At 50.4% G+C, this 26,185-nt stretch overlaps 1 protein-coding gene across 2 annotated transcripts; it reads right to left on the bottom strand.

Annotated features, from left to right (window-relative positions):
* Positions 1 to 3,626: 3,626 nt before the first annotated feature.
* Positions 3,627 to 26,185, bottom strand: BPIFB1 (BPI fold containing family B member 1). Of its 2 annotated transcripts, XM_065919763.1 has the most exons (16): positions 26,055 to 26,185; positions 23,567 to 23,716; positions 21,024 to 21,159; positions 20,233 to 20,340; positions 19,079 to 19,228; positions 18,241 to 18,322; positions 15,032 to 15,095; positions 13,138 to 13,223; positions 11,962 to 12,141; positions 11,028 to 11,081; positions 10,406 to 10,564; positions 7,736 to 7,803; positions 7,223 to 7,268; positions 6,279 to 6,342; positions 5,238 to 5,314; positions 3,627 to 3,717 (listed from the first exon to the last, which is right to left on the bottom strand). In XM_065919763.1, the coding sequence occupies exons 2-16, from the start codon at positions 23,679 to 23,681 to the stop codon at positions 3,685 to 3,687; spliced, it is 1,422 nt and encodes a 473-aa protein (XP_065775835.1). In that variant the 5' UTR covers positions 23,682 to 23,716; positions 26,055 to 26,185; the 3' UTR covers positions 3,627 to 3,684. The 2 variants fall into 2 exon arrangements, with proteins under 2 accessions (XP_065775835.1, XP_065775834.1); XM_065919762.1 differs by lacking the exons at positions 21,024 to 21,159; positions 23,567 to 23,716; positions 26,055 to 26,185 and adding an exon at positions 20,740 to 20,846.

Below are 26,185 nucleotides of genomic sequence, written 5' to 3'. Positions count from 1 at the left end.
GTATTGTAAAGATTCAGTGGGGCAATTCATGTGGATGTCAGAGCCTGGCACATAGGAAGTGTTCCTCAAAAGTTGCTTAATTAATATAATTAATCAATTAATTTTTGGCTGTGCTGAGTCTTCATTGAGACTCGTGGGCTTCTCTTGCTCTAGAGCAGAGGCTCTGGAGTGCGTGGGCTCAGTAGATGATGTGGTACATGGACTTAGTTGCCCTGTGGTATGTGGGATCTTAGTTCTTCAACCAGGGATCGAACCCACTTCCCCTGCATTGGAAGGCGGATTCTTAATCACTGGACCACCAGGGAAGTTCCCAAAGTTGCTTATTTTAATTTTGATTTTGCAGATGAGAAAATGGAGACCCAGACAGGCTAAGTGATCTGCCTAAGGTCACATAGCATGTATGTGACAAAACTGGGGTTTGAAATCAAGGCTCAGAGAGGAAACTGGTGAAAGGGAAATTCAATGTTACTATGTATGCAGCTCCAAGCCCTCGAGTCCTCATTGCCAAGCAAACTGTTTTGTGAAGGTCCTCTCTCGTGGGCACTGGTACCACATGGTAAATACGTGTAACCAGCTCGTCAGTATCTCCCAGCCGGTACAGTCACCCCAATGGTGGGCAAGACTCACCTCTAGGAGGGTTTTAGATTTTTCCATAGGGTTCTCCTTGTGGATAATTCCTTTCCCTTTCACCATCAGGGATGCAGTCAGGGCAGGTGTTAAACTCCATTCTTGAGCTGGATGCATGGGGCAGAGGGGCTGGGGTGGAAGGGTTGGTTCTAGAAGGCAGCAGCTTCACAGGAAATGCTAGGATAATGTTGTTAGCTGATGTCATAACTGGGGACAATATTTCAGATGGGATGTACTTTTTCTAGGATCTCGTAAAATCACGGACTTTTCGGTTGGAAGATGCTTTAAAAGTTGGGAGGTCCTCCTTACTTCTGTTGATTGGGCCTCAACATTACTGTCAATTGCTATCCTCCTGCCTCTGGCAGAAAAAGGCTCTAGGGCAAATTTCTTCATCTGAGCCACCGAGGGCTGGTGCAGGATGTTGGTAGAAATACAGAGATTGCACAAGATCTTCCTTCCCTTCCAATATCTGGCTTCTCTAAATAGAATAGGAGGGAATATTTTGGCTGAAGTGTCATGGATTCTGTTTACCTTATTGACTAATCTCTGCTAAGAGATGGGCGATTTCCTGAGTGTCTCCTCCATGAAAGGGGAGCTCTGGGAAAAGCTTGTACACAGAGAGGTAAAAGATATCTTTACTCTTGTGTCTGAACCTCAGTCTATTCATCTGTAAAATGGGAACATTAACCCACAGGAAGTGTTTAGCCCTGTGCTGGGAACTGAGTAACTCTAAGGGAACAGAGGCTATTAGTTGTCCTGTTATTTTGAGGAACAAGAAAACTGGGTCATTGTCCTGCTGTGGATTCAGGTGGGAGGCTAGGGCAAGTGAGTGAGGTTTGGGTGCCCACCATTTCAACAACTCTGTGGTCACTTGAATTCTCATCTGTAAGACAAATACAATGATTCCTTCGAGGCAGGAAGAGTTGCTGTGACATCACTTGGTGTTTGTTGTTTGCTGCGAAGGCTCAGAAGGAAGCCAAGGACTTTTCCCTCCCCCAGTCCAAGAAGGGGCTGAAATCTTGGAGCTTTGGATCTGGGGCTCCTGCCTTGGGGGTGTACAGATGTTGCTTGTGCTTCAGGGTGCAAATTGGAAGGGGATTGGCACAGAAGACCACCTCTCTTCTTCTTCATGGGGGCCAGAGACCCTGCAGAGTGATGAGGGAGCAGAGAATAGAGGGAGGCAGTATGGTGTAATGGTTAGGGGCTGCTTGGTAGTCGGGCTGAGCCGTCAGAGCCTCAGTGTCCTCACTTGTCAGGTGGGAGCACCATGGGCTGTAGAGAAGGCTGTGGGAGTGAAGGTCTGTAAGATCCTTGCTCCTGCAGAGCAAATGCTCATCTTGGTTTGGGTTCCCCAGAAGCAGAGCTTGAGACCAGGATTGAGTGCGGGTAGCCGATTTGGGAGGTGGTGCCGGGAGACATTGGTAGGAGAGGGGGAAAGTGAGGCAGGGAGGGAGACAGCCCATAAAAGTGTGCATCAAGCAAGTGACCCGTGGACACCTGGGGCTCAGTCCCTCTGGGGTGCCGTGGGAGCCAGTGTGGAGAGGTTCCCTGCTCCCACAGGGTAAGATAGCAGGGTTACTTATCCACCAAACTCCGGGAAGCCAAGAGATCGTGGGTGCAGAACCTGGGAGCCATGGCCATGGCTGTTTTGGACAAGTGCCCCAGCGTGGCCAGAGGTCCACGCCGCTCACCTCTGACACAGGATCTTGAGGGCAGGATGGCCATCTGTTCATCAGGACCATATGTTACCAAAGACCAGAGGTCAGCCCCATCCTCCAGGCTCCACGGAAACCTCACAACTGAACCTTGTAGGACCCTAGGGAACCAGAGGAGCCCCACCCCAGACATGATGGAGATGGACTGTCTCATCTCCCTTGTGAATGGGGGCTCAAAATCCCAGATTTAACATGACTTAGAAAAATAATGGAATGTGGTGTGTAGGATGTGGACCACAAAACGTGGCTGGGGGTCAAGGATGCGTGGGGAACTGCAGCACAGGGTCTGGCACTCAGAATTGCCCAGTGAGTGTTCGCTGACCCCGGTGTTAGCACCCTGTGTGGGCCTAGCCATGTCCTGTCGGAGAAACTCCTTTCTGGCTGCCTTTCCATGTTTCGAGGTGTCCTTACAGCTGTTTTTACTGCGAAGTTGGGTAGTGTCTTTTCCCGAAACACCCACCCGCCCCTTCGTGCCAGGCCCCCATGGGCCATGAGTTCTGTGTGCTGGGATGGGCCCAAAGGCTGGAGAACAGAGGACTTATTGTCCATCCCCAACCTACTGACATCAGGGAAGCCAGGGAGACAATGGCAGTCACGCACGTCTCAGCTGGAAGGGACTTCAGTGATAAGACCCAACATCCTGGAGCTCAGGTAACAAGAATGACAATGACCTCACTCATGGGTGACATTGTTTGAGCACTTCCCATGTGCCAGGAACCATTTTCTCTCATTTCATTCTCACCACAGCTTTCCAAGGTAGGGACTACGATTCTCCGCATTTTACAGAGAAGGAAACTGAGGCCCAGAGAAGGGGAGCCACATCCCAGGGTCAAACAACCATCGAGGGGTCCAGATCAGAGCTCAAAGCCTGCCTCCAAGAGTCACGCTGTTCAGTGAGCCCTCGACCCGCCACATCACCAAAGTCAACTCAACGTGTGTCCCCACCAGAGAGGTTGTCCTACCATTGGTGGTCTAGAAACTGACATGGAAGGCGGAGGCAGCAACTGAGCTCATTCCTGAAGCTCAGGGAGGTGGTCAAAATCTTGGGCCTTGTCCACATGTATTTTGATGTCACCTAGACATCGCTTGGACGTGGCCCCGATTGACTCAGATGTGCTCGAACGTGACCTAGATGTGGCTCAGCTGTCTAGTCCCTGAGCTTACCGGGGGTGAAATGACCCTGATTTGGGACAAAGACACACTCTGGACTGCAGGATTCACAGTTTATTGATTGTAGGGAGGGGCAGACTACAGCGCTGGCTCCTACACTCACACTGAGACAGTCTTCTCTGGAGGCCACAGTTCAGGTCTTCACTGGAAGAGAGGAAAGTGGGCTGAGGTTCTAAGAGGAGGCTGGGGTGACCTCAAGGGCTTCCTGGAATTGGAGGAGAAAAGTCAAAAAAGTTAAAAAAAATTATTTATTTATTTGACTGCAACGGGTCTTAGCTGTGGCCTGTGGGATCTAGTTCCCTGACCAGGGATTGAACCTGTGCCCCCTGCATTGAGAGCACGGAGTCCTAGCCACTGAATAGCCAGGGAAGTCCCCGCGAAACATTTTTTTAATATTCTGCCCTGTTGTGGCTTATGGTGGTTTGTCCTCCACCAGGTGACCGCTAACATTGGGAGTCAGGACCCTGACCTCATAAAGGCTTCTTGGAGAGGTCAGAGTAGGAGGGTCTGTGTGTGACCAGTGACACTATGCAGGGGTCTGGGACATGGATGAAGTATCCGGGTGCACAGCTTGGGATTATATAGGGCAAGTGTCTCCACCCCAGCAGATCACCAAATCTCTCAAGAAGTTTCATCAAGTGTAGATTCTGACTGTGTCCATTGGATCCTAGGCAGCTAACATTTTTAACAACACTCTGATTTTTTGGAGGAAACTAAGTGTGATACGAGGAATGGAACCTATTAGATTCTCCCCAAAATTTCTATTATGATAATTTTCAAATATGTAGCAAAGTTGAAAAAATTTTATGGTGAATATTTGTATACTCATCACCTAGGTTCTACCATTAACTTTTTTCAAACTGTACTTTTTATCTCAGATCTACCCATTTATTCATTCCTTTGACTAGATTTTAAAACATAGGACTATAAACAGGGTATCAGTGTGCTGCTAGTCCAAAACAAAGGAACAGAGCAAAACAGGAAATTTGGAGAAAACATAAAAAAAAACAAGAGTGAAATGATACCTTTCCAACCCAAACTGCCAATGATGAATTATGGTTTGCAACTTGATTAAAAAAAAAAAGAAGAGAAAGTTGCTAAATGCCCCCTAATAAGAGATACATGAAATACACTAAGCTCTAGTCACCCAGTTATATGGACACCAGTTGTCCATCCAACATGAATTAAGTGCAGCACGTGTCTTCGATAAACTGCTTATGTGATAATTGAATCATTTTATGTAATAGTTCACTAGTGCATGACCTGTGTATTCAGACATCCCTGGCTAGAAATAGGCAGAGCTGGATTTGAACCAGTTCTTTGGTCCCTGAATCTAGACTTAGCCTCTTTTGTTATCATGCAAAACATGTGATCATAATTCTCCATCAAAGCCAGCTGACGTATGGACAGATTTTGAGGGTGGGCAGCTGAAAATGAGTCAAATGTCAACATGTCTTTGGGGCCAGTTAACAAAGCCTCTTTCCCTTCCCCCTGTCTGAATGACAGGTAGGATGGAAAAGGCTGGAGGCACATGACCCCAGACTAGGACAGTCACCCTCTTCCACTTACAGACTAGGACACAGGACCCTGAGAGGAGATGGGACTTGCCCAACGTCCTCCATAAGTGACCAGAGGAGCTAGGATTGAAAGCAGCCCCTATCTCCCATCCCAGGGCTCTCCCTCTGACTGTGTCCTCCCTGGGGGAAGGTGTTTAACTCCACTCACCTTGGTCAGAGACAACGAAAACGACTTAAATCCCAAGTCTTTCACCATTGACACTGGGATCCCAGATCTTAATTTGCCTGAAATCACAAATGTGGTCAGAGACTTGTGAGCTGGTGGTGGGTTTGGGCAGCTGTCGGTGGGCTCACAGTTCCTGCACCTGGTACGCCTGATTCCGACTTCTGCCTCTGCTTCCTGTCCTCTGACCCTGGCATCCACCCTCCCTCACCTCCCCACTCTTTGCCTCCAGCTCCAGCTTTTGGCTGCTCCAAAGGGCACCCTCACATCCTCTCACACTCCTGCTCAAGAACCACCAGGGGCTCCCATCATCTACAGCAGAGGGGCTTATACTTTGAGATTTCTCACTCTAATAAAACAAAAACATGAAAAAAGCAGGGTGGACATAGGTTACCAGTTCACCCGCCCCCATGACCTGAGGTTCAATAAGAATAATTCCCCCTTTTCTCTTGGCTTCCTTCACTAGTGACACAAATAGCAATGCCAGCCATAGCCAACAACAGCAAGAACTGTTGGGTACTGGCTGTGTCAGGCGCCCCCTCGCTTCTCTGTAAAAGCATCTTTTTTATGCCTCTGAGGAAGGTGTTGCTATTTCCCCACTTTACAGATGGAGAAACTGAGGCTGAGGATGATAAGGTAGTTTGTTCAAGGCCAGGCAGCCAGCAGAAGAATCAGCACCAGAGCCCAGGTGTATCAGAAGTCCATTGAGCATGCCCTGGTTGTCTGTTTCCACTTCTGTCTCTCTCCTGCTGTTAGCCCGTGAGCCTGGGGCATTGCCTGCACCCTCAGTGGATGCCTAAGTTCTGGCATGAGTGAGCAAACTGGGCTGGGGTGTTGGAGATGGGAGAGCTCATTTCCAGCTGGATGACCCGGATGGCTTCCTGGAGGAGGCGGAATTCAAACAAAGCTCTGAGGATAGGTGGAAAATAAGTGAAAGGGGCCCCACACGGAGACACAGGCAGGAAAGGTAAAGTGCCTGCTCTCAATGTCCCGGGGAGCAGGGAATCAGACAGCAAAGGGACGCACCATTCTCGTTTGGCAGCAGGATGGAGGTGAGGATCTCGGTGGTGATGTTGTTCAGAAGTTTAGGCTGTGAAAGAGAAATGGCTTCATCACCCTGGCTGAGAATCTGAAGTCCTCTCAGCCATTCCTCAGATGGGCATGGCCCTGCCCTGTGGTGAGGGCAGCAGGTGAAGATGCTGAATCACAGGTTCCCTGCTGGTCAGAGCTGCAAGGGCTCAAGGGTCAGACATGCTGTGGGGGGAACAAACCAACCTGCCCTAGATCAGGCAGGTGGGGAGACTGGGGTACATTCTGGGATGCATACTGGGCCCCCAGTCTCTAGGGCTCCACTGCTCTGTTCCAACAGAATTCTCCAAAGGAATTTCATCCTGTTTCCTGAGTTTTTGACTTCTCAAAGGAAGCCAGAAGTCCCGATTTTCATGTGGAAACCACCCCATTAAAAATATTTAAAAAAGAATTAAGAGGCAAAACAAAAGGGTGGAAAAATATGCCTCCCCCACCCAAACAAAGAAACAAATATCCCTCCATGGCAGAAGAGAGGATTCAGCCAATTTGAGATCTCTGATTCATTTTGACTCTTGAGGTAAACAGGATTCAGGAAAAGGGGCTGCCCAGGGTCACTGAGATGAGTCTATATGAGCAAAATGTGTTATAAAATAGATTTGCTTTCTAATTTATGGTCAAAACTTTACAGAAGGTAAGTCTGTGTGTATCTGTGTGTTTGCAAATGTGTAGACTCTCAGCTGTATCTGGCTTACAGTAGGTGCTCAGTAAACACCTGAGCCAGGAAGTTGGACTTTGTGGCTAAGATCGGGGAGGCTGGCCCGCTCACCATGGAGCTGCCCATGGGGACCTTGTTCAAAGCCATTCCTAGGCACTGTCTCCTTTTGAGATGGATCATCCTGGGCAATCTCTTGCATCCGCAAGGAAAATCTGTTCATACTCACTTTGAACACGCCAATGTCTGAGTTCATCAGGTGGATCCGATCAGCTCTGCAAGAGAAGATGCCCATGAGGCTGGTCCCTTGGAGTCGCATCCATTCATTCATCCATCCATTCATTCAACAACTATTTACTGAGCACCTACTATGCACCAGACACGGTGCAGGCTCTGGATACAGCAGGGACCCACATAAAAGCCTTGCTTCATGAGCTTACATTATAATGCCCTCATACACTGGAATGAGCTTACATTGTAATGTGTGGGGGAAGCGGAGGAGATAGCAAACATATAGTTGCCAAAAAAGCAGGCAGAAAGATCACCCCCAGGAGTGAAGACCATGGCGAATGGAGGAGGCCATCCAGGCAAGGCGGCCTTTCACTTTCTGCCCATCCCGAAGCAGCCTTCACTCAACACTCACACCCCAGAGGTTTAAGATACTGGGTGTTTAAAGAAAGCAGTGGTCACCTGGCAGACTCATTTCCATCTCCAGAACCTTCTCAGTGATTTTTATATTTACCTGATTTCATTAAAGCTGAGCACAAGTAGATTATTTTCGGTGTAAAACTGAAGGTCCGAGGAGGCTTCCTGCAACAAGAGAAACCCAGGACCCATTTATTTAGAGGATTTTTGTCAGGGGTTGGGTGTGGGGCTTTGCACGGAAGCTCCGGAGTTAAGCTGACATGGTCTGAATCTCAGCTGTTGGCTGTGACCTTGGGAAAGGGTCTGACCTCTGTGGGCCTCAGATTCCTTCTCTATGGGTACAGGGCTGGTACCTGTACCCATGCCCCAATGAAAAGGTTGCACATAGGATTGCTGATGATGACAATGATGACAGTAGCCAATATCCACGGGAGCCCTCCTTGTGTCAGATGGTGTTTTATGAGCTTTATCTGATTATCTCCTTTTATCCTCATGACTCTGTGAAATAAGTCCTATTATTATCCCATTGTAGAGGTGTGTAAACTGAGGGACAGGCAGGATGGTGACTGTTAACCGGTTGTTATTATTGCAAAAGTCAGAAACTAAGCCAGCCTCAAACACAGGTAGATATATCCAGCATCTTGACCCTTAGACTCAGGTGAGTTGAGTACTAGGCTCCGGGGCAGCTGTACCCAGAGAACAGACTTCTCTGGCAGGCCTGGACTTGGAGGCCTTTTCTTAATTTTTAATTCTTTTTAGGCTATGCCAGGTGGAATGCTTTTGAACTGTGGTGCTTGAGAAGATCTTGGGAGTCCCTTGGACAGCAAGGAGATCAAGCTAGTCAATCCTAAAGAAAATCAACCCTGAATATTCATTGGAAGGACTGATTCTGAAGCTGAAGTTCCAACACTTTGGCCACTTGGTGTGAAGAGCCGACTCACTGGAAAAGGCCCTGACACTGGGAAAGATTGAGGGCAGGAGGAGAAGGAAGTGGCAGAGGATGAGATGGTTGGATGGCACCATTGACTCAATGGACACGAGTTTGAACAAACTCCAGGAGGTAGTGAAGGATAGGGAAGCCTGGCATGCTGTAGTCCATGGGGTGGCAAAGAGTCGGACACGACTGAGCGACTGAACAACATGTGGGTCTTAGTTCCCTGACCAAGGATGGTGGCCTTTGAAAAGTGCCTGCTATTGGCCACGGAGGGCACGTCCCCAGGGAGTGAGGCTGGCTGGGGTCAGTCCCTTCTCCCTGCTTGTCGGGGGATCAGGGGACCCCCGCACCCCCACGGGAAGCCAGGGCTCCATGCACCCTGTAGTTGTGTGAGTGGGGCCCCATGACAAGGCGCGTGGACAGCTTGCCCAGGGCCTGCAGCTACCCTCCTGGAAGGAGAGGGTAACTTTGGCCTCCGACAACCGGGTGCTGTCCATTCTCCTTGGCTTGGCATGGAAGGCCTCGCTTATCCAGGGCCCAACCTTGGATCTTGCCTTGTCTCTTCCTTCCCCTTGTCCTCTGTAGGATGCAGTTGGTGCCCTACTCAGATCCCCCTTTTTTAGGTGGGGCGCCCATTCCTCAGCTGCTGAGTGTCGCTGCTGCCAACAGTTCCCCGCCGTTCCCTGATCTGAGGACCTGCCTTTGCTGGATCGACCTTGCTGGGAGATTGTGTTCTTCCTACTTTGGGGGCATTTAGTGACCAGTGACTGACAGACAAGGGCGTACAAGAGGCCGGCCTTCTTGTTTCAGCCTGGGCTCAACCCCGTGGTGCCACCATGCTCCAGAGCTCACTGTGGGATGAAGCAGAAGCCAGCTTCCAGGTGAGGCTACATCCTTGCTTGGTCCTTCTCCTGGGAGCTCTCCCCTAGTACAGCACTTTTCTAAGGGTCTTTGTCTTGGGCCTGTTTCTAGGGACCCTACCTAAGATATCTTTTACTGGGCCGGTCCTTTGATGAGCCCACCCCCAGATCTTTATCCAGAGGGTCCTTCTAAATGGTAGCTCTGAGATCTGACCTGCCTTGGTTACTGGGAAAAGCAATTCAGAACTTACTTGGAGATGATTTACTTCTGTTCATCCTTTGGAAGAGGAAGAGGAATTATCCCTTTTCTCTCTAGGCCTGTGGTTTGGATACAGCCAACCCCAATCTCCCAGTGTAGGGTGTGTGTGTGTGTGTGTGTGTGTGTGTGTGTGTGTGTGTGTCTCAGCTCAGGAAATTTACATATTTCATTTTTATGGTCACACTGATTGGTTCGTGAGTGAGCATTTGACCCTAAGTAATCCAGTGAGAGTCAGCTTTGGAACTTTTGCTGGAATTACTGGGAAAGAGAAGTTTTTCCATTGAGGTTGCCAAGCTGATAGGTTATAAGCCTGATGTGGCTTAGGGGCACTTCCAAGAAGGGACAAACTGCCTGAGGATGAAGGCAGCACAGAGGAAAACAAGGCTGCCAGATGGGAAGAGAGAAGAATGAAGATGACATTGTTTGAACACCTGATGCAGTTATTCCGGAAACCAACACTGACCTGGACTTTTCAGGTATATGAGCTACTGCAATTCCTTTTGTGCATGTGAATTAAATGTCTGCCCAAAGATTCTGACTGATTAAGAGTTGTGCCCCCAAAGTCCCAGATTCTTGGTTCAAAATTCCCTTCCCCTAGCTCCGTGAGGTAACAAGAGTGGTGGAAGTGTTTAGCAAAGCAAGAGGGGGCGAACAAGAACAGCGAACAGGGGGCTTCCCTAGGTTGCTGCCAACGTCTCAGACAACTGAACTCACGATGCCCAGGGTGAAGAGGGGGCGGCTGTCTTTATCATTGGCGAATATTTCCAGCACGATCAGTTGGGCCACCTTGGCATTGCCCTGGTCCAGAATGAGCACTGGGGCCGTCTGACTCAGGATCTTCACGATCTGTGTGGGCCCCAGCTGCTTTGCTGCCTGGAAGGACATCAGACCCATATGAGGCCCCCCAAGTGCCTGCCCATAGGCCACGAGCCCCATGTGGTCCCATGAGACCTGGCCGCTGCCCACCTTCCTGGCCTCCCCCATTCCTCTCTGGGCTTCCTCAGATCCTAGAATAAATTGTTGTTCTGCCCATCTCACAGTCTTTGGTTTGACTTCTCCCTCCGTCTGGAAAACGTTTTCCTTCAGGGAAGCCCTCCCTCATCTCCCAGGCTGGTTCAGACACCCTGGCAGTTCTCCTATAACCCCTAGAATCTATCTGTCCTTTGTCATCACTAACTGTCCCGTCAGATTGAAATCTCCATGAGAACAGGGAGCAGTGTGTTACAGTCACCAGCGCTGGGGGGACAGAGTGGTCCCACACCTCCCTCCCTCCCCAGAGACCAGCGGACAGACCACAGCAAACACCCTCCAGGCTGCAGATGGCAAATGGACCAACCGTTTCGTCGATCGCCTTGATGCTTGACCTCAGCTGGCGGGCTACCTCAGGAAGCTGAGGAAGAGAGGAGGTCAGAGCTGGTCAGCTGGTGGGGAGAGGAGAGACACACCTCCAGCAGTCCTGCTGCCGGGATCCCCCAAACCCCAGAGAAGCTGGGAGAGTCTGATGGCAAGTGCACGTGTCTGCTCCTGGTGGGAAACAGCCTCTATGTCAGTGGCTGTGCGGAATGAAGTCCCAGCCAGCCTGGACGTTCTGTGGATTGGTGGTGCCTGTGGGTCTGCGGGCAGCTTCCTGTTCTCAGAGGACACAGAGAAGCGACCCAATTCTTACCAGAGTCGTGAATGTGGTTGCTGGTGACCACGCCCCTTACCCTGTCATTCCAGCCCCTCGCCCTGACTTCTACTCCCCAAGAGCTTGGTGATCTGTCAGCTGACTTAAAGTCCTGCCCTGCTCCCATATCTTTGGGCCAACCCCTCTGTTGTGCTGGGTTAATAAGGATTCCGAGGCTGCGACAGAATCCAGGCTCAACAGGCAGGAGGGCCCTGGGAGATGAGCGATGTCTGCCGTGGGCCCTGCAGTGGACGGCAGCAGTGCATCGCTGTCCCCGGGCCAGTCAATATCTAAGATGCCCTTTGGACAGGACTGTTATCTGACAGAGGAAGCAGGTGTTTCAGGTTCCAGGAAGGCAGAACTAGGACTGGCACTGGATGTTACAGGAGGCTTTCAGCTTTCTAGTTATATATATGTCAGAGGCAGGCTCTGTTCAAGGAAGGAGTGAGCTCTCCATTACTGGTAGTATGTAAATCAATCCTGAAAGGAGGCTCCTGCTTGGGGGGGGGGGCGGGCAGGGGCGGTCCTTACACCCTCTTTGATTCAGAAAATCCCCATGATACAGCAGGGTTGGCTTCAGGCTCTGTTCCATGCTGAGACTTACCACATAGTCCAACTGGACTGTGAGTTTTCCTGAATGGAGCAAGACAGCTATGATACTGACCACCACGTCCCTCCTCACGGTGAGCCTGAAAGGGGTCTGGTTCAGGGTGGGCAGATTCAGGGAATCCCCAGCAACACTGAACAGCTTAGTCACGTTTCCTTCTGAGTTGAACAACCTGGCCTGCAGAGACACAGAGCAGAGAGAATTTAAGCTCCACAGTGTATCTAGTAATAACCTAGAAGGAAATGACACCCTCCAGCCTGTTTTTCTTTTTGCAGTTGCCTCCAGGAAGCTTAGCCTGGAAGTCAGGGCCTTGCTGTTGTAGATGAAGAGCTGTCTCAGCTACTTAGCAACACCTACCCCATCTGCACCCCTCAAGTAATCTCCGGTTTTTAAAAAATCTAGATGTCTTGTTTGGTACTTAGGTTTCAACTTCTCAGACACCCCAGAAACCCTTTAGATGAAGAGAAAATCTAAGACTGCAGCAGAAGGGGTGGAAATGTTTGATGCTGCAGTTTTCCAGGGGTCCATGAAAACGGGTCTGAGTTTCACGCTGCCTTGCTTGGCCTGGTCCCAGAGGGTGTCCAGACCCTGTGTGGTGGGTGGCTCCATATTTTAGAAAGAACTGATGGTTACTGGGCGCCTCCTGCCTGCCAGGCCCCATGTGGTATCGTTTCCTCCTCTCCTTAATGACTGTGTTCTTACATTTTACAAATGAGGAATTTGAGGATCAGAGAGGTGAAGAAACTTATCCCAAATCACACAGCCAGAGAGTTTTGGAGCTGGAAGAGAAATTTAGATCTGTGTGGTCCTCCATGATGTGTCTGGGCTCCTGTTCAGAATCACCAGATATTTGAGGATTGTCAGGGGTTTGCCTGAGAGAAAGACCAAGAGTCCCTCACAATCTGGCCCCTGATGGTGGAAATCAAGGCTGGAGGAGACTGGGTCATTGAGGTCGATATTCTGTGTGTGGCCCGTACATTCCAGCTGCTGACTATTCTTTGCCAGAATGGTTTACGGGGGACGTGGTCAGCCTGTTGAAACTTTTCTAAGTCCGCCTGTATGTACTGTGACCCATGTTTTCTCACCTGAAGCAGACCAATGGTCTCTGACTGCTGGTGGTCAGAGAAGGGAAGGAATGTCCCCACTTTCCCCTGGAGGTCCCATGACACTCACCCCCAGGATGAGATGGACAACACTGTGGTCGATGACAGGAGAAATAAAATCAAGCTTCAGGTGCTCAGAGTTGAGAGACATGGGCACTGCTCAGGGAGAAGAAAATTCTGTGAGGGTGGAGGGCTGTACTGGATGGCTTGGTGGGAAGTTGCTTTTGGCTGAAGCACCATTTTTGCACCAGGAAGGGGGGAGTGTAGGGGTAGGAGCAGGAGTCATGATGATGTTGAAAAGGACAATGATAAAAATGATGAGATACTGACTGACATTTATCAAGCACCCGGTAATGCATTAAACTGTATACATGTTAGCTCATGGAATCCCACAAACCCTTAGGTCCTGCTCTTACCCTCATTTCACAGATAGAGAAACCAAGGCTCAGAAAAGTGACATGACTTGCTCAAGGGTATACTGTAAAAGGATCTGGACTCAGCTGGGCCTATGTCAACATTTTGGTTTGAAACAAAAGTGACCTATTGTTTATATCTCTCCACCTTCCCTACCAGTCTGATCTGTGTTCTCCCCCAGGCAGGGTCTGGATCTGTCTTGTCCCTTGAGTCCTCCTTGGGATTCCCCACTTGGCCACCAGGTGGCGATGGCGTCTCATCTGCCCTGGCAGTTGGGTGGAGAACAGAGACCAGGGCGGGATGTGGAAAGTTCGTTCCTTGGTCTGCCTGCTTCTGGGAGAGCCTGTGGAGCCCGGGGAGCCTGGGGAACCCTCCCGCTCTGCCCCTAGGGAACAGAGGGGCTGGATAGACTTGGGGTTCTTGCCCTAGTAGCTTTGGCTAGCCTCTTCCCACCTTTGAACCTCAGTTTCCTCATCTTAAAATGGGGAAAGTGAAAGTCGCTCAGGCCTGCCTGACTCTTTGCAATCCCATGGACTATATAGTCCCTGGAATTCTCCAGGCCAAAAATGGGGAGGCAGTAGTATGCTTGCCCTGTAGATTGTACAGGGCTGATACCTAGTAAAGTTAGCTCAGATCTGAATAAACCAGACTTGAAACTTACAGAATTGAGTTATCACTAATTCCTCCTGTGAACTGGGACAAATGATTTCATTTCTGAGCCTCAGTTTCCTTATCTGTTAAGTAGGATAATGATTGCTACCTCATGGAGTTGTCTGAACGGTCAGTGAAGCAGTGTAAATAAAATACTCAGCCCAAGGACTTGGCCCAAAGTAGGTGCTCTATACATGATGAAAACCTATTGATTCCATTCTCCTCTTCCCAGTCCTCTCTGGTGGCTCTTTGAATGAGCCTCTTCAGATCCCCAAAGAGTAGATGGTAGAGTTTTCTTCTCCCCACCAATCCCCTCTCTGAGGGGCCCAAGAATTCAGACTTTCACTGTGAAGGGTCTGAGGATACAATTTGTTTCTTTCCTTGATCCCTCTTCTCTGATAGCCCACAGTAGTCTCTGTATCATCCTTCCATCCATCCATCCATCCAACTATCCATCCATCCAACCATCCAACCATCCATCTACCCATCCATCCAGCACACATCTGTTGCACCTCTCTGTGCCAGGCAGAGCACCTGCCATGTACCAGGCACTCTCCCATAAAATTTGAATCCTCACTAACAATCCTGGAGGTAGGGATGTATAAGCCTGCTTTTTCAAAGCCATGGAACAAATCAGTGGCAGAACTGGAATTTGATCTTGGGTTTATCTGGGGCACCCACTGACTCACATAGAAACTTGCATGTACTATGTACTCAGGAAATCACAGCTGTGGTGATTTCCTGTCTGTTTATCCTGGGCAGAGATCAGATGATGCTTGTCCCTCTTGCTACCGGGCTGAGTTGCTGCTCAGGCCTGACCAGGGGAGGCTTGCCTTGGGCACAGACAGTGCTTGGAGGTCAGCGCAGCAGTCAAGGAAAAAGGAGAGTGGTGCACCTACCCTTCGTCAGGTTCAGGAGTTCCCCACGCATGTTCTCAAAGGCCGCCTTGAGCACAGGACACAGCTGCAACAGCACACATGAGGGCCTCCATCAGCCAGGGTCAGCACACAGCCCCAGTGACTCGTGCCCAGCTCACCTGGGCTGAGTCCCCCCCTGTGCCCACGGCCAGCCAAGTTTTCACCCATGTGCTTGAGGACTCAGTGGTGCGTCCACTCCCCCAACCATCACCGCTGCTCAGAGATCACCGCAGCTTCTGGTGTCACCTGCGGTCTTTGCAATGATTTGTTACTTGCCCTGTGTCCACGTGTGTCTGACCTGCCAGCTGTCCTCCCTATGAGATTCATTGTATTCACAAGAGCCCACGTTTCCCATAAGAGGGAAGTGCAGAATGCGTTCCTTCATTCACTTCTTCAGTCAAATTCCAGCAGTTCTCAGTAGAGGTGGTTTTGTCTCCCAAGAGACATTTGGAAATTTCTGAAGACAGTTTCAGTCGTCGCAGTTTACTGGGTAGTGTTACTAGAGTCTAGTGGGTGGAGGCCAAGGATGATACTAAACATCGTGCAGGACATGGGACAACCCCCGCAACGAGAATTATGGGGACCAAATGTCCCAGTGACAACCCCAGCCTCAGCTGTTCTGCTTGGGAAGAAAGTTAAACATTCAACTCACTTGATCCTGGGGCCCAAAGGCCTTGCTCCCTTGTCCTAAGCAGCCTATTTTCCAGGGCAGTGCTCTGAGACCCTGCCATTTTGTCTTAGGTTATAATTCCCCAGTGAAGAATCTTCTGGTTGGCCACCTATTGCTACTTTTGAGAAATGACTCCTCACTTTGATAAATGTTAAGTTTTCCTATGAAAAGCCAGTTCCCTTCTCCAGCTGCTTTGCCAACCCTGAACCCAGGGAGGATGGAGTTGGGCTCAGGGACTCCCAACATATTCTGCCTGTTCCTCGTGGGAAAGGTGCCCCTGGCCCCCTCTGCACCCCCTCCCATAAATCCCCTCCCTTTAGCTCCACCCCTGGGTCTCAACCATGGCGACATGCTAAAATCCTCCTCTGGGGGAGCTAGAATCCTCTGAGATACCAGGGCCCCACCAGACCAATTAAATCTCTGAGGTCGAGCCCTGATATCTGTGTTTTTAAAAAGCCCTCCCAGGAAGTTCTGACGGGCAGCTGGCATTGCGGCCCACAATTAAAGGGGCTCTAGCATTTTCTAGGTGGGCTCCTGCCAGATTTAAACATGCTGCCCCCTTCCTTTCATGCCACTTGAAATATTCACAGGGGGTAGCTTCAAATCCAGTGATTCATGGTGGGAAATCATGATGATTGATGGAAGGCCAGTTTTCTCAAATTGTTCCCTGGATTTGGCTTTTCACCCTTAAAAGCAGGTATTTCCCCAAATTGTTTCTCAGTTTTTCAAATTGCTCTCTGTATTCGGCTTTTCACTCTTAAAAACAGGCTGTTATGCAAAGAACATTTTATAATCCCAGGTTCTTGCTATCTTTTCTAGTGGAAGATATATTTTTAGCTAGTAAAGTATAATGCCAGTTAAAATGTGATTTTGCCAGAGGCTGGGGAAAAAAATTTCCAGCTGAGCCCTACTTTAAGAAACTGTCACCTTTAAGTAGAAGAAAAATTTCTTTAAAAAAAAAAACTCACGTAAGTAAAGCTAAGTTTTACAAAATCATTCCTTTCAGAAGGCTCTCTGGAAAGGTTTTAGAAAGCATTAAATAGGACTTCCCTGGTGATACAGCAGATAAGACTCTGCTTGTCAATGCAGGAGACACAGGTTTGATCCCTGGTCTGGGAAAATTCCACATGCTGGAAGCATATTAGCTTGTGCACCACAGCTATTGAGCCTGCACTCTAGAGCTTGTGAGCTGCAACTACTGGAGGCCATGTGCCTAGAGCCTGTGCTCTGCAACAAGAGAAGCCTCCACAAGAGGTCCATGAGCTGCAACTAGTGGCCCCCGCTCATTGCAACTAGAGAACGCCTTCATACGGCAATGAAGACCCAGAGCAGCCAAAAAATGAAACAAACAAATAAAAATTTAAAGGATTAAATATGGTGTAGCTATTAAAATAGTTATGACTATCATACAGTGGTATAGGAAATAGATATCACTTAGAGGATATCAAATAATACTGATGCTGAGTGCAGCCACATAAAAATATGAGTGCAGATGGAGGGAGATTTGGAAAACAATATACAGAAGAAAAAATAGATGCTAAGTTCAGGTAGGAGGATTATGGGTATTTTTCTCCCAAAGGTTTAGTTATTATATTGTGTTTTTCAGTCAAAAAGTTTTATTATAAAAATATATTAATTATCTGACAAGGTATTTTTAAACCCAGGAGACCCACTGTTGTGAACACATCTTGGAATTCACAGTGACAATCAATGGTCATAATGGCAGATAAATCCAACTTATTGAGTTTTAGCTAATCTGTGACATATAAGGGACATAAAAAGGGAGATGGACTCGTGTTCACTGACTCGGAAAATTAAATCCAACAAGACCTGCTGGGTAACAACCTCCTGATGACATAACCAGCGTAGTGTGGGACCCTGGTGTGCTAGAGCCAGCTTGAATCAATTTTTGAGAATCAAGTGCTAAATTTTCAGGAATTTCTGAGCTTGGTGCTAAATCTGACATTATAAAAATCAAGTTGTATACACTTACAATTAAGTAAGTTATGCTAAGAGCAAAGTCAACTCAAAACTCATTACTTCCTAGTTATTCTGTTCTATTTTACCATTATCCATTGCTCTTGAGGTTATTTATGTCTATTATATCGGCATGGTGGAAACACCATCCAATAATGTGCAACTAAGCATCCCTTCCTGACCCTGCTCAAATGTTTGTCCCAATGTCTGCTCAGTGAATTCACACTAGTAGTTTGAAATTGGCAACAGAAGGGATGTTTACATCAGGGAAGTCAGGGAATGCTACAAACCAGGGCTCCCTTCCTCCAATCGCTCCTGAGTCGATTGTTAACAATTTATCAGCACATCACTGTTCAAGGTCCCCTGGCTGCCTTTTGGCAGTTTCATTACCTTGACCACAAGGATCCACTGCTGAAAGAGTGACCCAAGCCCAGCAACTTCCCACTCAAAGGAGACACAGATCCCTTAGCACCAGCCTGCAGTTCCACCTCTGACTCCCAGGGGGCCAGGCTTCACAGGCCAGAGAGACCCTGACTCTACTTACCTCGCTTTTCACCAGTTTGGGGAGGGCTGGCGTCAGAAGGCTTATGACCTTGTCGGCTAAGCAGTTGAGCAGGAAGGAGAGCCTTCGCAGGAGGAGAAGAGGAGAGAGATGAGGTGGGTCAGGGATGATCACCTCTCCCCTGTGTTACAGAAGGCAAGACCAAGTCCAACAAAGGAAGGAACTTGCCCAAGGCACAGGGCGTGTTGGAGACAGGGCTGGATGTGGCCCCTGAGCCTGGTGAAGGCGGTGGCAGATGGTTCTCAGGGACATGGGCTGGGCATTGTCTTTAGGAACATTATCTGGACACTGGAATGAAGGCAGTGGGCATATCCCCCGTTCTCCTGCTAAGGAGGGATGGAGGGAAGCATCTTTGAGCAGCTGCTGTGTGCCCTGCACTCAGTTGGGTACTAGAGGACACTGCCCGATCTCATCCTCTCACTGTGGAGGTGTGGCACGGGGAGGTGACTTGTCCAGAATGTTGCCTGGACAGTAAATGCGAGAGTTGCATTATGCTCGCCTGACTCCATAGTTGAGACCCATGAAGGCACCCAAGCCTGCCAGTGGTGGTTTGGAGCCCAGAAAAGAGCCTCCTCTCCACTTTCAAATGTTTGTTCCAATTTCCGGCACAATGACTGAAATCCCATCATTATTGCTTCACCCTTGAGCTCTCTTTGGTGTCACAGATTTCCTGAAAGGAGCCCCAAACCAGGAATCAGGAGGGAAAAGTCCCTTTCTTTCTGAGGGCCTCAGTGTTCTCCATCTGTAAAATGGGTCCAGGGCACCACCTGGCTTCCCTCCCAGGTGTGCAAGGGGCCCGGTGAGAGGTGGCGGCACTCACTTGTGCACCAGGCTGATGCGCAGGCTCCCGCTGGTGTTGGAGCACTCGCTGAGGGCCAGGTGGGCATGGTCCTTCTCGCTAGTCTCCACGTGGATGATGGCTTGGGCCTCCACCTCTATGTGCAGCTCCACTATGGTCTTGAAAAGGGGCCTGGGAGTGGAGGAGCCCCATGCTGTGAGCTCCAGCCCAGCCTGAGGTTGGATCAAGCCGCAATTGCTGTCCACCTCTGTCTCCTGCCGTTTGCTCCTCCCTTCTCAGGCTCCATGCTGGGTCCTCCTCATCCCCTCATGTGTATACCTCACTGTGTCCCAGGCTCAGTGTCTGGATTCCTTTTCTGATTTAAATCCTCTACATATGCCAGCTTCTGAACAAACCTAACTTCTTTCTCAAATGTCTTACCAGCATCTCAGATTTAACGTGTATATGAACAGAGGCGCCTGGCGGGCTACAGTCCATAGGCTCGCAAAGAGTTGGACACCGCTGAGCAACTAATACACACAAACTGAACTACGGATCCTTCCCCAATCCTTCTCCTCTCTTGATCTTTCCTGCCTTGTTTGCTGGCCACTCCATGCTGTCTTGACCCTTCAGCTTCCCCACCACCCTAGCCCTACCCCGAGCCCTAATTGAATCCGTAAGCAAACCCTCTTGTGTCCTCCAAGACATATTTGGAATCCAGCTTCTTCTCACTACCTTCCTGCTCCTAAACCCTGGTCCACACTCTTATTGTCTCCTCCTGAATTATTACAGTGGCTTCTGGATAACCTCCCTGCCTCCACCCTTGCCCCCACACACAGCAGCCAGGAGGCTTCTTGAAGAATGTGAAATCACGTCACATCCCTCCTCTGCTCAGAGCCCTGCGTGACTCCTGTCTTCCTTGGTAAAACCAAGTCCTCACCTTGGCCCACAGGCCCTTTACGATCTGGCCCCAGCGGCCTGCCGGCCTGACCTCCCACCAGGCTGTCTCCTCCTGCTGTCTCCTCCCCTCCCTCCTTAGGCTACTCTGTGAACCAGGCATGCACTCTTGCCTGAGGGCCTTTGCCCTTACTCTGCCCTCTGCTTGGAACTCTCTTTTCCTGCATGGAGGATGGGGGTGGGGAGAATGAGTGGAAGAAACTGTCCGGCTCGCAGTGCCCGACCCAGGGGACACTCACGTGTTGAATCCAGCCACTATTTCCAGGGGGACCTTGACCATCAGCTGCCGGCTGTCGGCCAGGGGCTGCACCTGCAGCTGACGGATGCTGGCTGAGGTGACTTTCAGCCTGGACATGACACGGGAGGGTTGAGTTTCATGCTTCGTATTCAAATGAGCATCATCCCCAGACTGGTCCCCATCTTAGCTGTCCCCCAAAGTGTCCAGGAGGCAGCTGGACCCAAGCCCTGTCCGGACTCCCCTCGGCATGGTCTTGCTCCCCTCCCCCTCCTCACTGTCTGTAGCATTTCCATGGCTCCCCTCCTAACTCAGGAGATGAACCTGAGCTTCTGGGGCTGACCTGTAAGACCCTCTGTGCCCTGGCCCCTTTGACCTCTCCCCCTTGGCCTTGGGGTCTGAGCACCAGCCATTCTGACTCCCCCCCACCCTTTGCCTCTGCCAAGGCCAGTCTCTCTGCCCAAATGCCATTTCTTCTTGTCTCCTGGTGAGCATGGAGTCATTGGCTAACCTATCCCCACCACTGAGAAGCATCGTCTTTTCTCTTCATCTTCCCATCCCAGGCGATCTTCCTCTGGGGTCTTCCCTCTTAGGGTTCCTGGGTCCCTCTTATGGTTCTTGTTAACGCCTCTGGGAGCCTCTGAAGGAAAGGCTTTTTTTAATCCATCCTTCACGGTCAGGCACAGAGTTGACACCAACCAATGCTTGTTGACTGATCCCTTGAGCATGCAAAGTGTGTCCTGGGCAGAGGAGTGGGCAAAGAGCCAGCTCCCAGCTTGGTTCTGCTCCACTTACCAGAGGATTTGCTTCAGGATGGATTTCACCAGGTTGCCGGAAATGTCCCCGGACGACTCCTTCTCCAGGGCACTGAGCAGAGGCAGCTTCTGCAGGGTGTCGGTAACATCGTGATTCTTCAGTTTCTGGGTCAGCACTGGAGACAGATCCCAGGGATTAGGGTCCAGCAGGAGGGGCAAGGAGAATGGCTTGGTGGGGGCTCCAGGCTGGGAGGGGACATCACTCAGGGCTACTTGGACTGGGACATAAGGTGAGGGTAGGGATGGCTTCATTCTGAGGATGATGGTCCAGATGGACTATTTTCACATGGAGACTGTGAGTGGGCATGGATGGGACCATTCCCACCCTTGAACATTGCCAGCCTCCGCCAGGAGTGTTGGTCAGGCCACCTGGAGCAGAGACCTACATACCTCTCACTATCCACTGGCAAACACTCCAAGAGGCAGGGAGCTCCTAAGGCCTTGTTTGGGGCTGTTTTGCTGCTGAAACAAACTTGCTAATGATTCCCTGGCATCCACATCCCATGGGCCTGTTGCCCGAAGAGACCCAGGTGCTAGGTAGAGAAAGGAAGAGCCAGGAGCCCTGGGTTCTGGTCCCTGCTGTATGTCTCCCCTGATGACTGGAGCCCATTTGTCTTGTGTGACGAGCAGGTCAGAGTGCTGGAGAGCTGATGCTGAGAGCAGCATTGGAGAACAGCCCTCAGACAATGAATGACTGGTGGGAATTGGTGTACAAAGACCCTGCCTCCCTCCCGCCACCGCTGGGCAGGATGATGGATGTGTGTCCCCCGCTGTGTCCAAGCCAGCCTTGTTGTCTGCACTGTGACGATGGAGCTGGCCCCCACAAATACGCCTCCTTTGCCAGCCAGCGCACTGTTCAGTACTGGCTGTCGAGGTTCTGGAGGGACATGGAGGAGGGATAAGAAGCTTGGCCCTGGCATGCTCCTCTGCCTAGCTCCAGTCGTGTCACCTCCCAGGACTTTGGGCTGGGAGTTGAGTGGATTTCCTCGGGCATCCAGTGACCCCCGGGTCCCTCCTAGGAAGTTGCCAGAGACAGCTTCCCGGTGGATCAGTGGTAGTCCCTCCTGCAGAGAATTCCATTGGCTCCCTGGCAGGCAGTTCTCTGCCATCTGGCCTCAATCTGTCAACCAAGGACCGACTCTGACCTGGGACAGTTCGGGGAATTTCCCCACCATTCTGGGGGCTTCAACCTTCTCCCCCCATGAGTTCTTGGGGAGGATTCTCCCCACCAGGTTTTTTCTGTACTTGGATTTGAGCTTCTTGCTGCATCCCAACCCCTAGCGGATTTTTTGGCATTCTCTCTTTTTTCCTTCTTAGCTGGTTTCCCAGTGTTTCAGTTCTTGCCAATAATATCTGATACAAACCCATCTGTTGGACTTACTGTGTGGTTTCTGCCTTCTGACTGGCCCTGACTGACGCAGTTGCCCAGTGGGACTGAGCCCCAGTTCCCAGTGATAACTGGCTTGCCTTTACCTGACTTGCTTCCCACTCTTCTGCAGCTGTTGCCTGGGATCACCTCCAAAACCACCCCCTTGCACACAGCTCCTCGACTCAGACTCTGCTGCTGGGGAACCTAAATGGCTGCCCCTCTCCAAGCTCCTTCTGGCTAAAATTCCATGTGCTTGCAACTCAGTGTGGGCCCAGAGCATATGTGCCTCCCCCAGGAGTGCCTGGAGTTCTCAGCTCCCCTTCCATCCTAGTGGATCCATCCTCTCTAGTGGATATATATCTATCCTATATCCACAGGCTATAGTGCCTTTCAGCTGTGTAGGACCTGGCCCACGCACAGGCCACAGCCCAGGCCCACTGTATACAGAAGGTTGGTGTGTGCGCCAGTTGGACGGTTTTTGGTGTCACAGCTGGACCGAGGATGCCGCTAAACAACTAGAAGGCCCAGGACAGCATTCCCCCTATAACAAAGAGGTATTCAGTCCCCGAAGGCAGCAGTGCTGAGGCTGAGGACTTCAGCTGTAGAGGTCATTAAGCGGTTATCACTTTCTGTCTTATTGGATGATCCTGACAACCCAGGGAGCGGGGAGGCCCTCTTGCAGAGGAGGAAGCCAAAGCTCAGGGCACTGCCAGGGGCACAGAGCCGGAGCTTGATAAAGCTGAGCCTGGGGTGCAGGCAACCAGAATCCCAGCTGAAGGTGCTTGCTTTGGAGACTAGTTGCATACTAGGTCTAACCCAGAGGAGGGGCTCTGTCAACGGGGTATAGGCAAGAGCAGCCGGAGAGGCATTTGCATCATCGCATGTGGTGGCCGCATACTCCTTTGAGGGCTGTGGACCTCAGAGTAGTAGGTTTTAGAATCATGGCATTTAAAAAGGGATCTTGGAATCATAAATACTTGAGATCATAGACCCTTCCAACCTTTGTAACTCACCCTGTTGAATCTCACTCAAAACTTGAGATCCAACCATGCCTTGTATACCCCTAGTGATGGGGAACTCCCTCCCTCCCTTGGAGGGCTGCTCCACCTGCCCCCTTGCCTTGCGGTGATAAGGGCTGGGCGGCCAAGACTTACTCTGCTTGATGACTTCTGCGCTGAGACTGAGAACCACAGGAGGGCTTAAGGTGGCTCCTACCAGCTTGACTGCCAGCAAACCACAGAGGAAGGTGAGGGTCCACGGGTAGGCCATCTTCTTTGGGGTTGACAGGTGGCACGTGGCAGAACCTGGGATGAGCACAGAAGGCTCCATTAGCTGAGCAGAGAAGGCCCAGGCCAGGCCTGCCACACCTGGTGACTTGGGGTCATAAAGTCCAGGAGAGGCTGTTTAGTGAGATGGTTAAGAGAGTAGGCTCTGGAGCCTGACTGGGTCTCTGTGTCCTTTGACAATCAAATTAACCTCTCTGTGCCTCAGTTTTCTCATCTGGAAAATAGGCATCATGACTGCTACTTCATGGAGTCGAGATTAAATGAGATAATATCTAGAAAGCATTTAGCAATGTGCCTTTTGCATGGCAGGATTCCCAGGTGGTGCTAGTTGTAAAGGACCTGCCTGCCAGAGCAGGAGATGTAAGAGATTTGGGTTTGATCTCTGGGTTGGAAAGAAACCCTGGAGGAGAGTAGGGCAACCCGTTGCAGTATCCTTGTCTGGAGAATCCCATGGACAGAGGAGCCTGGTGGGCTACAGTCCATAGGGTCACAAAGACCTGAACACTACAGAAGAAACTTAGCATGCAAGCATGCTTTTGCAAGGTGAGCACTTGTTAAATATTAATTATTTTCTTACAGGACATCCACATTCAGTGCTCAGGACAAAACATTTTTGCTTCTGTTTTTTTTCCCCACCCATCACTGTGGCACTTAAAGCGCTCAACCTCAGCCAACTTCCCTCCCTGGGTTTCCCCTCTTGCTCTACGAAGTTCCAGTCATTCCAAGCTGCTTGAAGTTCCCAGAACAAACCCTGTTCTCTCCCATCTGGTCTTTGCCCTGCTCTTCCTGCTTCCTGCAATGCTGTCCCCCTTCCTTATCTGCCTGCTGAACTGTTCATTCTTGAAAACTCCACTCATGTGTCCCTTTCTCTGTAGAGATTTCCTTCTCCTGTAACCTGAGAGCCTGGACCACACTTGGAGAAAGGTCGCCCTGGGGGCTAGTGTGTGCCCAGGATGGGAAGTGCAGGTTGGAAGATGAGCATTCAGGTAGGAAGCAAAGTGGTAGGAAAGCTGTTTGCTTAATTCGCAGGGTCCCCCAGCTCAACCCAGACTGTGAGCTCCAGGAGGACAGATTGGGTCTACCTGCTCCCCTCTGAGTCCTCAGGACCCAGCATAGCACACAGTGCTTTAATAAGTGGTTGCTGAATGAATGAATGGCCCTGGGAGCCCTAGAAGAATGGGGGAGTATGAGTTTCTGAAACTGGGGAGGTCTGGGCCATGAGAACTGCTGTCGATTCATAGGACCCTCGTTCCTGAGTCTTGGATGCCTGAAGGAGGAAGAGAAGTGTTGTGGGCCTGGGAGTCAGACAGACCCGAGTGGGCGGGCTGCCTCTACAACTTGCTGTGTGTTCTCAAGCAAGTGGCTTGTCCTCTCTGTCTGTTTCCACATCTATAAAATAAGGGGTAATAATAATGATACTTACCTTGCAGGGTTGTTGGGAGGATTCAATGGGACCATCCCTTTGTGGCCTCATATGCCACAAGTGCCCAATGAGGGTTAGCCGTTGTTCTAATAATGACAGTTATTGTCACTAATACTGGGGTCAGAAGGAGCCACCTTGCAGTCAAAGCCAGAAGACAGAGGGGACGCCCTCCCTGCACCTGCTCTTTTGCCCAGGAAGCCCCCCATCCCCACTCCATAGTCTTTTTGTTTCAAGTATCTTGACCCTGTTTTCCCTTCATTATTAACTCACACTGCTTTGTTCTCTGATCAGAGGCTCTCAGGGGGGCAAGTGGATGGTAGCCTCCCCTCCTGTGGAAAATTGTCTTCTCTACAAATCCAAGCACCATATGCCCACCCACCACGTTGCATCTCACCTCCTGGCTTTTGCCTCTCTGACTGTGCTGTCCCATTTGCACGAGATACCCTTCTCTCTTCCTTTGTCCAGCCAATTTCTATTCAGCTTCTCCACCAATATATCACCTCTTTCAGGAAGCCTTCCCTGACTGTCCTCTACCACCATGTCCCTTGGTTTTCCTTGAGCATGGCATGTTGGTCCATCCTGGGAGTATCTTGGGGTCCAGGATAGTCTGATAGTTTTGTCTTCAGAATCACCCCAGCCCAGGGCTGACCATAGAGCAGCTTGTGTGCGTGGAGTGAGTTAATGTCACTGGAATGAGGTCAGGGAGAGATGGGGCCAGTCCAGTTCCCTCCTCATTGCTGTTTTGTCTCCTGGGTGAGAAAGCTGGACTCCTCTCTACCCCCAGCCCTGACCCTAACGGGGTCCTAGTGGATTGAGAGGGGCCTTACCCTGGGGTCAGGCCTCTCTCCTGCTCCTGACCTGACCCCAGCAGGTGTCTCTAGGTCAGACCCTTCCTGGTGACGTAGGCCCTTCGCCCCTTCCCTGCAGATTTACCTGGACACACGGATGCCTCAGCCTGCTGCTCTTCTTGCCTGGGCACTGGGTCTGGAAGCCCAGCCTTATATCCTACACACCCTCTGCATTTAGATTGAGGTCTCCAAAGTAAATATTTGTGGCATCTGGTA

This window comes from Muntiacus reevesi, chromosome 2 (genome assembly GCF_963930625.1).
Source record: "Muntiacus reevesi chromosome 2, mMunRee1.1, whole genome shotgun sequence".
NCBI lineage: Eukaryota > Metazoa > Chordata > Mammalia > Artiodactyla > Cervidae > Muntiacus > Muntiacus reevesi.
Note: the sequence above shows the minus strand (reverse complement) of the source record. Positions and strands in the feature narration are given on the sequence as shown.